The sequence below is a fragment of the Lutra lutra genome, chromosome 1 (genome assembly GCF_902655055.1).
Source record: "Lutra lutra chromosome 1, mLutLut1.2, whole genome shotgun sequence".
Taxonomy (NCBI): Eukaryota; Metazoa; Chordata; class Mammalia; order Carnivora; family Mustelidae; genus Lutra; species Lutra lutra.
In genome coordinates this window covers 83,254,514-83,266,838 of record NC_062278.1, presented here as the reverse complement: position 1 = coordinate 83,266,838, position 12,325 = coordinate 83,254,514, and the positions used below count along the sequence as shown (strand labels likewise).

Genomic DNA, 12,325 nt, shown 5'->3' with positions numbered 1-12,325 from the left:
CAAGCTCCCAGCAAATGCACCATTGTCCCAATAGAACATTATTTACAAAACACAAATTCAAAGATAAAATTATTAAGAATTTCAAGACAACATTTGCCGAGGATTAAACCCAAGTGGCATGAGGCCATTTATTTGAGTGTGGGGCCCTGTGATACTGTACTTGTCATATACTCACATAGCTGGCCCTGCTTATCATTCACAGTGCTATTGAAAAGGCTGAACCAGTGGTGCCTAGGTGTCTGCCTTCAGCTCAGATCATGATCCCAGAGTCCTGGGATTGAGCCCTGTGTTGGGCTCCCTGCTCAGTGGAGAGCCTGCTTCTCCCTCTCCCTCTGCTGCTCCCCCTGCTTGTGCTCTCTCCTCTCTGTCAAATAAATAAATAAAATCTTTAAAAAAGAGAGAGAAAAAAAAAGAGAGAAGGCAAGGCTGTACTGTATCTTGTACACCTGTAAAGGCCATTAACTCTCATTTGATACTTAATTTACCCAGACTGTTAGTGAGTTTACCCACTGGGTCTTGGTTAATACACACACATATACATATACACAAACATATGCATATACACAAAAACATGCATGTATATGACACTGAGGTCTTATAATAACATGGCAACCTAAACAAAACCTTAGGTTATGGTTAGGGGGCTTCTGGATGGTTCAGTTGGCAGAGCATGGGACTTGATCTTGGGGTTGTGAGCTCGTGCCCCATGCTGGGTGTAGAAATTACTTAAAAATGAAATCTTTAAAAAAATTATGTTTAGGACATACCGTTTCAGAAATTATGAAGGAGGATTATGTTCTTAAAATATTTCCCATCATTCAAAAATATCTAGAATTGGAAATATTTGCAATTGAAAGAGATAGGCTTTAGTTGTTAGCTTTAGTTGTAAATAAAATGTTAATTATCATTATCATTATCATTTGATGTTGGATATTTGAGGTATTGGTATATCTAACCATGCTAATTATTAGTTATGTAATTTATGCTCTTTTATTTTTATTTATTTTAAAGATTTTATTTGAAAGAGAGAGGGAGCATGAAGTGGGGGGAGACGCAGATGGTGAGGGAGAAGCAGACTCTCCACTGAGAGCTGAGCCAAACCTGGGACTGGATCTCAGGACCCTAAAATCATGACCTGAGCCAAAGTCAGATGCTTAACTGACTAAGCCACCCTAATGTCCCTAATTTATGTTGTTTTAAAAGTAGGTTTATTTGGGGGCACTTAGGTGTCTCCGTAGATTAAGCACCAGACTTCTGGCTTAGGTCATGATCCCAGGGTCCTGCAATCCAGCCCTTAGTGCACTGTGCTCCCTGCTCAGTGGGGGGAGTCTGCTTCTCCTCTCCCCATCCCCATTTGTGATCTCTCTCTCTCTCTCTCTCAAATAAATCTTTTTTAAAAAGTTTTGTAGAAAAAATTCCATTAGTAGCTGTATTATATGCTTATAGGATTTATCTCAGCTATTCCTTCTGTAGACTATCCAAACCATTCCACCTATGTAGTTAAAACCAAGGCATAATGAACCTCAGGAATGCTCCTTGAGTTAAAAATACTGTAGAATGTTCTTAGAAGGAAATAACCAACATCTATAGTTTCAAACCCATTAAATAACAATGAACATCATGATCACAGACCTTTGTTTGTAGTTCCTCTTGTTCTTTCTTATACTTTTGGATTATTTCTTGGTGTTTTTCCTTTTCAATATCAAGTTCCAGTTTAGCTTCTTCCTTAAAAAGCAGAGCTTGCTCCTCAAATTCAACTAAGTGTCGGGCTCTTTCCTTGGCCAGCTCAGCTTCAATCTAGAAAACAGCATTTAACACACATATAAAGGCATTTGACCTTAAGATGAGTAAATCAAGCTTATTTTCAGACTCCAATTTAAAATAATTAATTCTAATATTAATTTTTTAATGAATCTAATTTTTAAATTCTAATATTTAAAAATAATCTGACTCAGAACTTAGACCAGAAAAATTGATTTTAGGTCAAATATTTCAAGATCTTCTAAGACCTGTAAAATGAGTAGAGAAGTTAGGACCATATATTATGACAGTTTTCAGAAATATTAAAAGCTTAGTCTTCTGTATATTTGTATTATAAACTCAGTCCCTCCCAGAAACCCTATAAGAAAAAAAAAATAGAAAAGATTTGGAGGATTTAGACTACATTCCACTGAAAGGTCAGTGGGGATACAAAGTACAAATGATTTTTGAATGCTCTTCTCTTGATGGTGATCCCAGAAAGTTTGAGAGTCACAAATTATCATTTTAACATGATAGAGGCCAGAAGGATGATTAAGGAAAACACAGTCAAGTTGGGGATGCCTTGTATTCATGTTGTACTTATACAGAACCGCAGCACTGGAAGGGACATTAGAAATCCCCTGGTTCCATTTCTCAAGCTTCTGTGAATTGTGGAAAGAAAAAGCAAGGGCTTTGAATTCAAACGAAGTTGAGTTTAAATCCTGGCTCTAAACCCTGGCTCTGCCACATTCTAACTATATAATCTTAAATTGTGACTGTAACCTCTCCTGGTAGAGTTACAACTCGTTCTCTTGAGAGTTTTTATGAGGATAAACAGGACAAAATATCTGTATAAAGCTCTAGCATGAGCAGGGATTCAATAGTCAGTGGAGATGACTTCTGTGCTCTGACTCTTCAGTCTCTCCTACAGATAGACTGACTGCATCAAATGATTGTCTGCCCTATGCCTCAACACCACTTAGAAACCATAACTCACTCCTTCCCAGCAAGCATTTCCATCTTCAGACAGTGCTAAGTGTTAGGCAGTTTTTCCTTTAGCTGAGCCAACATCTCTCTCCCTGTGGTTTTTAACCATTGCTTTTGGCTCTGCCTAGCAAGAGAGAACAAATCTCTGAGTACTGGAGTCATTCAGGCCTCGTCGTTCATCTAGTGAGATTGGAGCACCTCAGTGACAGGCTGATTCTAGATTTACATTGCACCATGATTATAAATTCCTAGAGGGAGTAAATGCCAGATAACTGGCGAGAATAATTGTCAAACTTGACTTACAGTGATTCACACCACTACGAGAGGAAGAAAGAGGTCAACGTGAATTTCTCAGGGAAACACTGAAGCCAGGGTACCAGGAAACAGAAAATTTGCTAAGGAAGTTTACATAAAGTCCTTCAAATTAAATAAAATACAGATAAAAGACTAGCCCCAGTGTGGGGTCGGTCACATTTATTATACCGTTATAGGACTAAGCATTTCCTCCAAGGCAAAACAATTATGTTTGTACTCAATGCAAGGAGTTATTTTGGCTCTTTCAAAATAAGTTTCTGGATTGTTTGAGGAAAAGGATGCTAAGGATCCTTTAGGAACATGATAGCATTGCTCAAATGTGTTTTTCTTAGACTCCTAAAGGCAAGGGAAGCCTCAGGGGCACTCAGGAAAAAACAAAAAACAAAAAACAGATGTTCTTCTAAATTCCAGGTACTTATATCTACCCGGCCCCTGCTAGCCATTGAGATATAACACAGGTGTCTCAAATAAACGGTCTGAACCAGAAAACTAGATACAATCCCTCCCCACCTGTTCCTTCCCCAGTCAAGACACAGTAACCACATTCCATCTAGTTACTCAGGTCAGCAACTGGGGCATCATTTTTATCCTTTACCCTTAATCCAACACCAAGTTCTATTCACTTTGTCTCCAAAAGATGCCTTGAATCCATTCATTTCTTTTCATTTCCATTCCTAACACACTAGTTCTGGCCACCATCAACTCTCTACTGGTCTCCTTACTTCCTTTCCTTCTTCTCTCCAATTCATGATCCACCCAGCAGGGTGTTCTTTACAAAATGCAAATTGGATTATATTACTACCTCTTAGTGGTTTCTCAGGGTGTTAGTATAAAATAAAAGTTCCTATACATGATCTGCTCTTGGGTCACCACCAGCCCATGTGACACCTTTGTGTGAACTGACAAAGCGTCCCTTCCTTAGACGAACATAGCCTCATGCTGAGCACAGCACCTGGTGGGCAGAGCACCACCTCCCTTTTCTCTCTTGGCCGGCATGACTGTGTTGGGCACAAGGCAAGCACACTGTCTACGGCAGCCCTGGACTTCTCCCACCTGACTTGCACTTTCCCCATTTGATTCCGACACAGTGCTCCAACCACACTGGAATAGATAAAAACATATGAAGGGAGGATATCAAATGCAAAACATTTAAAAAACTTGCAAGGTATAACTTTAACAGTTAATAGCCCACAAGATACCTTGACACTATTAAAAAACACAACTAAATAAAACATTTTTTGAGAAGCTCAAGAAAAATGTGTGCTGAGGTACTAAAATATCAAGTATTCCAAAAAAAATTCCTTGTGTGGCTAATTGGTAGAGCCAAATAGTTGTTTTAGGACAAAAAGACATCTTTCAGAATATGGACTGATTGCTTGAACTAAGAGAATAAGAATATATGCAGACTAGACGGGACAGGACAAACTATAAATTAGATGATGGAAAGACTTTAGAAGGACCCCTTAAATTTTTTTTTTTTTTTTTTTTTTTTTTAGTTTATTATGGGGAGGAGGCCATGTAGGAAATCAGAATCCCTAGAAGAAGATGAAACCTGAAAGTATTCAAGAGAAGAAAAGGAAGTAGTTGATAGACTGAACGAGTCAAGTAGCAAGTCAGGTAGCAAGTCCTTCTTGCCCCTAACCTTGGAAGCAACTACTGTAGGTAAAGAGAGAGGGGGAAAAAAAGAAGAAATAGGAGGAAGTGGAAGCCTGGGTGGCTCAGCTGATTGTTTGCCTTTGACTCAGGTCATGATCCCAGGGCCCTTGGATCTAGTCCTGTGTGGGGCCCCTTGCTCAGCAGGGAGTCTGCTTCTCCTTCTGCCAGCTATTCCCCCTACTTGGGAACAAACATGCTCTTTCTCTCTCTCTCTGATAAATAGGTAAATAAAATCTTTTAAAAATTAGGAATAAAAGGAATAGAAGGAAGGTGGGAAATAAAAAGCATGTAGATAGAAAAGAGAGGAGTGATTTACTATTACTGAGTTGATTTTTAATTTCGACAACCAGAGAAAGAGAAGCAAAGTAACGAGTTTCAGGTGGGATTTCTAAACATTTAAGGAAGTTGCAATGCATGTGAAGGGCCATCTGAATGTGTTGACACTGTAGCATAGAAAGATGATACTACTGATTCCTTCATAATGTGAACAGTTTGAACAAAATGATGAGCAAACAAACATAATGATTTTTTTTTAATATTTTTTAGAAATCTTCTTCTTTTTTTTTTTTTAGAGTTTATTTATTTGACAGAGAGCACAAGTAGGCAGAAAGAGACGGGGAAGCCAGGCTCCCTGCTGAGCAGAGAGCCTGATGCTGGGCTTGATCCTGGGACCCTGGGACCGTGATCTGAGCCAGAGGCAGAAGCTTAACCCACTGAGCCACCCAGGTGCCCCCATAATGATTTTTTTAAGCCAGTGTATTGTCATTGAGATGAATTCATGCCAAATTATTGTGTTTATATTTCTTATATGTTGATATAAGCTCTTCAAAATATCTTAGATGGAGGCACCTGGGTGGCTCAGTTGATAAAGAGTCTGCCTTCAGCTCAGGTCATGGTCCTGTGGTCCTGGTATGGAGCTGGGCTCCCTGCTCAGCAGGGGGTCTGCTTTCACCCTCTCCCTCTGCCCCTCCCCCTGCTCCTGCTCTCTCTCTCTCACTGGCTTGCTCTCTCAAAGAAATAAATAAAACCTTGAAAAAAAATACCTTAGATTAAAAAAAAAAAAACTTAGGTGGGAGAACTTATTTCTATGCAAAGTAAATGAATGTGGTGATGGTGCTTATATAAAATATAAACCACTTTATATAGTAACTGATAGCAATTTTAATAATCATGGGGAAATTCTGATTTCTAAAACCAAAGCATGAATAATATATGATCTTAGGAGTTAAATAAAGCAAAAGAAATTGTTATCTCTGTACACATTTCATGTTTTTGGTTTTTATTTATTTATTTATTTTTGCTTTTTATTTACCCATATCTCCCATTACCTCAAACCCCTCCTTGGTGAAGACTTCCTGATGACTCTAGAGCACTCTGAGTATGTTGTTTTTAATTCCCTTTGTATTTGTGTTGAAATGCATAATTAGTATTTTATAACACCTGTGTCTAATACTGATGTGCAAAATTCTGTCTTTTCATTATTTTCCAAGTTAGGTATTTGTGATTGATTCTGTGATAATTTTCTGTCTATGGAGCCAAACACTATGTTGTAACATAATCACTCATTACTGACAATCCCTATAAGCAAGGGAATTTCAGGAAGTAGTAATTAGGTCATTTGTTTATATTTGATATATGTATATAATATTAAATAATATATCTCCTAAAAAGAAATTATTTTACTGTTTTCCAAAAGTTAAAAAAAAATGCTGGTTGAATACTAATTCTTCAGGTTATTTATGAATTAACTGCTGAATAAATATATTGCAAAAGTAGATGATTATTCAAATACACAGACTTTGCAGTAAAAAAAACAATGCTAAGGAATCAGAATACATATTGAAGTCCTGACAAGAACTGTGTAAACTCAGGATGAAAGGAGAGAATATTCACTTGCTACCAATACAGGCTGGGGTGGCATGGTACAGAACACATTTTATATGTTAATCCATTTCATTCTTACAACATATAATAATAATAATAATAATAATTATTATTATTCACACTGGATTATGAAATAGGTTCAGAGAGGTTAAGTACCTTCACCAAGATCACAGAGGTACTATGAGATGGAGGGGGTGTGCACACTTAGATGTTTCTGGTAGATCCCATGGCTCAGCATATTTCATTTTTCCATGTAGCCTGACTCTCCACACATCTACATAGCATAGTCATTAAGGGCATAGACTAGGTATTTATCTAGTTTCAAAATATTTGGGGATCTTTCCAGATAATCTTTTGTTAATAAATTGTTTCAATTTCACTGTGGTCAGAAAAAATATTTTATTTGTCTTGAATACTTTTAAATTTGTTGAGAGTTATTTATGCTCCAGAATATGATCTATTTTAGTAAATGTCCCATGTGTATTTGAGAAGAATGTTTATTCTGCTGTTAAATGGAGAATTTTATAAATATCAATTAGGTCATGTTAGTTAATAGTGTTGGTCAATGCATTTCTTAAAAATAAGTTGTTTTAAAAAACTATTATATTATTTTCCATAGAATATGTCTCTACTAATTTTCCAGGTATTTTTCTATCAGTTATTATTGAAAAAGGCCTATTACTGACATCTTTTACTCTAATTATAGATTTGTCTATTTCTCCTTGCCGTTCTATCAATTTTTCTTAATTTTAAAACCCTGTTATTAGCTGAATAAACATTTAGGGTTATTATGTCCTCTTGGTGGACTAATCCCTTAAACATTATGAAATTATGTTCGTTATCCTTGCTAATATTCTAAATATTCTCTTATCTTTGCTTTGAAATTTACTTTTCTTTTTTAAAAAGTATTTATTCATTTATTTGAGAGAGAGAGAGAGAGAGCATGCTGGGGGGAGGGTCAGAGGGAAAGAGAGACTGAGAATCCTCCAGCAGACTGTGCTGAGCAGAGCCTGACAGGTGGCTTGATCCCAGGACCCTGAGATCATGACCTGAGCAGAAATCAAGAGTCAGCCGCCCAACCAACTGAGCCACCAAGGCAGCCCCAAATTTACTTTTCTAATAGTAACTAGTTCCTCTTTCTTTTGTTTGTGTTAGCATATACTTGGTATTATACATCCTTTATTTTTAATCTATTTGTTAAAATACTTAAAGTGTATTTTTTTTTTTTTTTGTAGGGAACATATAGTAGAATCTTGCATTTTTAGCCAACATGACAATCTCTGTCATTTAATGGGGATATTTAGGCCAGGGCTTGACAAACTGTGGCCCATAGACAAAATGCAGCCACGCCCATTCATTTGCTTATTGTCTATGGCTGTCTTTAAACCACAATGGGCAGAGTTGAGAGGTTGCAACAGAGACTCAATGTCCCCACAAAGCAAAAATATTTACTCTGAAGTCCTCTACAGAAAAAGTATGCTGACCCCTGGTTTAGATGATTTACATTTAATTTATTGATACGATTAGCTTTAAATCTATCTTACTATATGTTTTCTATTTGGCCCATCTCATCTTTTTGCTCTTCCTCTTTTTGTCTTCTTCTGAATTTTTTTTAATTCAATTTTATTTCCTTTGCTGGTTTGATAGCTATGAATCTTTTTCTATTTTTGTGGTTGCTTTAGAATTTATAGACTACATCTTTAACTTAATGCAGTCTGTGTTAGATCACTTCACGTATAGGAATCTCACCATAGTGTACTTCCATTTTTCCCTTAGACACTGTGTTATCTTTGTAATGTATTTTGCTTCTACATGTTATAAATCTCATATTAGTTGTTAATATTTTTGTTTCAATAGTTAATTATACTTTAAAGAAATCCAAATAATTAAATAATATGTTTATTATCTGTTTATCCACATTTTTACCATTTCTAATGTCCTACATTCCTTTGTATAGATCCATATTTTTATGTGGTATAATTTTTCTTCTGACTGAAGGACTTTTAACATTTCTCACAATGTGGATGTGCTAGTGATATATTTGCCTAGCTTTTTCATCTCTGAAAGTCTTTCACCCTTATATTTGAAAGATATTTTCACTTTGTATGGATTTCTAGATTGGCAGCTCACACTCCCAGTCCTCTCATTCTTTTAGTACTTTTAGTCCCACCTACTTCTTGCTTATATTGTCTTTTTTTTCCCCCCCAGAGAGAAAGAGAGGTAGGGAGAGGCAGAGGGAGAGAGAGAGAATCTTAAACAGGCTCCACACTCAGCATGGAGCCCAATGTGGGATTTAATCCCACAACCCTGAAATCATGACCTAAGCCATGATTTAATAAAAAAATATTTATCCTTAGGCCCTATCCTGTCTTTGATGAAAAATCTGCTGTCATCCTTATCTTTGTTCCTCTCTATATAATGTCTATTATTTTTTTGGTTGCTTTTAAGATTTTCTTTCTATCACTATTTTTGAGCAATTAGATTAGAATATTCCTCGCTGTGTTTGAGGTTTTGCTGAGCTTCTTGAATGTGTGCTTTATAGTTTTCATTAACTCTTAATTTTATTCCGCTATTATTTCTTCAAATATTTTTTCTGTCCTTTCTTCTCTCTCCTGTCCTTTGGGAATTCCAATTATGCATATATTAGTCCACTTGCATTTGTCTCATAGCTCACTGGTGTTCTTGTTTAAGTCTTCTATTTTTGTTTCATTTGGATTGTTTGAATTGTGTGTCTTCAAGTTCACCAGACTTTTCTTTTGGAATGTTGAATCTGTCATTAACCCCATCCAGTGTACTTTTTATCTTAGATATTGTACTTTTCATCTCTAGGAGTTTACTTTATATCTTTTTAATGTCTTTTATATCTCTACTTAACAAGGTCACTTTTTCCTCTAGGTTTTGGGCAAATGGAATATGGTTATTGCAACTCTTTTAATGTCCTTGTCTGCTAATTCTAGTATCTGTGCCTTTCTGAATCAGTTTTTATTCATTGATTTTTCTCTCATTATGAGCCATGTTTTCCCTTTCCTTTTGGATGGCAATGTTTTATTGAATGCGAGGAATTGTAAATTTTACCTTGTTAGATGCTGGATATTTTTGTATTCCTATGAGTATTATTGAACTCTGTTCTGGGATGCATTTTAATCAGCTTGATTTTTATAGATCTCCCTTTTAACATTTATTAGGCAAAATCAGCTCAGCATTTAGTCTAGGGCTAATTTTTTCCTACTACTGATGCAAGACCCTTCTTACAAGTTTACCCAGTGCACTGTGAATTATAGGTCTTCCAGTCTGGCCTTGTGTGAGCATTTGGTACTACTCTCTAGCCTTTTCAGATAGGTCTTTCTCTGCCTTTGGGAGTTTCCTCACACATATGCACTGACCATACTTATACTTTTTTTTTTTTAATTTTTTTTTTTAAGATTTTATTTATTCATTTTACAGACAGAGATCACAAGTAGGCAGAGAGGCAGGCAGAGAGAGAGAGAGGAGGAAGCAGGCTCCCTGGTGAGCAGAGAGCCTGACGTTGGGCTCGATCCCAGGACCCTGGGACCATGACCTGAGCCGAAGGCAGCAGCTTTAACCCACTGAGCCACCCAGGCACCCCAGACCATACTTATACTTAAGGGGGACTCTTTGTAGCTCTCCAGTATTCTTTTTGTGTGCAGCTAGCTCTCCCCAGAGAACACCATCCTGTGAATTGTAGCTATCTTGATCTCTCTGGTTTTCTTAACTCAAAGAACCTGACAGACCTCCTAGATTCACACTTCCTGCACTGTGGCCTTAAATTTATTTCAAGGAACTAAGTTTGGGCAATCACGGAGCTTGCCTCATTTGTTCCTATCTGTAAGAATAATTGTCCTTTGTAGTCTGATATTGAGTATCTTGAAACCATTGCTTTCAATCTTTTCTCCAGTGGTTTAGTTAGTAAAGACAGAGGGTAAATCTGGCTCCTATTAGTCCATCTAGGCCAAATGAGTAAGTTTTGGATTTTGAGTTAGTTCTTACTTTTTTTTTCTCTAGGTTTGTGTCAGTTGTTATTTCTTGGCTAAATAACCTTGGCAACTTACCTAACTCCACTGAACCTTATTTTTTCCCATGTGCAAATGGGAATAATAATTTTATAATGGTTAAAATTACATTTATGGAAAGCATTAAGCACAAAGCCTGGCATATAATAAACACTCTAATAATGGAGACTATTCTTATTATCTTGATTAAGGGTTTAAATCAGATGATATTTGCAGGCTATTCTAGATCTATAATTCTGTGATTTTATTAGTTCAATTTTGAAAATTACATAATTTTATAAATTAAAAGGTGCTCTCATTATTCTTTTTAGCCATTCAATTATGCATAAGTGAAAATTGATTATTTTATGACAGGTTCATCCCTGTCAAATTCTGTTATTTTACAAGTTATCCTTTTAAATTCCATTTATAGTACACTTAAACACATTAGGAATTATTCAGCCATTTGGCTCTTCTATTTTGAAGAAGAATTTGAGATTTTCTGTTTGCTTCTCTTTGGTTCTGGATTTGACTTTTTGAGGTAAACTCTACCCCCTCCCCCATTTTCACTATTAATCCAATTCCTTAGGCAGGAAGTAAGGTTCTGTTTGTTTGAACTATTGGTTTTTAAAAGCTCTATGTGCTATTTAAAATGGGGTGAATAGTAGTACAATTCTAAAATGTTCCTAAATGGGATGATATCTTAATAATAATCTAACAAAATATTTGGTTAGAATTTGTTTATTACACTACAAAATAATAGTCAACACACGACTACCACTTAATGTCATCAGTCTGGCTATAGGAAATTTTTTTAATTATAAAAATTTTAACTAAAAAGTAACAACACTGTATTTGGGACCAATTTTAAATGTTCAGTATGCACATTAATTCATTTTTTTCCACATCAAAGGAATACTTGAAATAAATATAAATCTATGGCAATTAGTAAATATGCAGTTTATTTTAAAATGTGCCATCCTTGTTGCATAGCAACTATTGATTCTATTATGTGCTTTTTACATACTCTAAAATAATTAAGTACAGGCACAAATTGCTATCTACTTTTTTTGAATGTTAAAAGCATTTAAGCTATGAAGTTTATTCTAATATGTGTATTATATATTTGTAAAGGGAATATTTCACTCCTACATAAAGGCACAGTGACCCAAGAAAGAGATAACAATGTCATATTAGTGATTTTCCTTTCTCATGAGAGGACTTTAAGGGAACTTTTTATTCATAGTCTCAATAATGAGCACAGCCAAGACATAATTATCATTCCTTGGCTTTACTGGTCTGGATCTTGATTTACTGCTAAGCTAAATGATAAGATTTACTAACAAGAAGTTATATCCTCTCAACAAAATGGAATGCCCATTTATATCATAGAAAATTATACATGCCAAAATACATCTATGATATAATTAATTTATTAGAATGATATCACGGTCTTAGCAAGAACTTAGAAAATTTTACACAGGTTTATTTTCATCATCAGATTAATAGCATGAAGCAAGACTATAATGCTTCTTCTATATGATTAAATGCTACATTAACTTGGTCCACTTGCTATGTTAGCACCTCACAGACAGGGTACAGTAAGCAGCAGTAACAGGGAAGATTGTAAATGCAAAGCCTTCTCTAGTAGATTGTATCTCAAAGTCCTTCATGAGGTGTGACCATGAAGATAAGATAATACCAGTCTAAGAGAAGCTCAGGTATTTGAAGGA

The 12,325-nt window shown here is 35.8% G+C and overlaps 1 protein-coding gene across 6 annotated transcripts in view; it reads right to left on the bottom strand.

The window, feature by feature from the left end:
- Nucleotides 1-12,325, bottom strand: part of LEKR1 (leucine, glutamate and lysine rich 1) — a 197,134-nt gene that overhangs the window by 18,570 nt on the left and 166,239 nt on the right. For all 6 annotated transcript variants that reach the window (XM_047728734.1, XM_047728752.1, XM_047728744.1 and 3 more), the window contains one exon: nt 1,633-1,797. In XM_047728734.1, the coding sequence (XP_047584690.1) occupies nt 1,633-1,797 (165 nt within the window). The remainder of the gene's footprint in view (nt 1-1,632; nt 1,798-12,325) is intronic.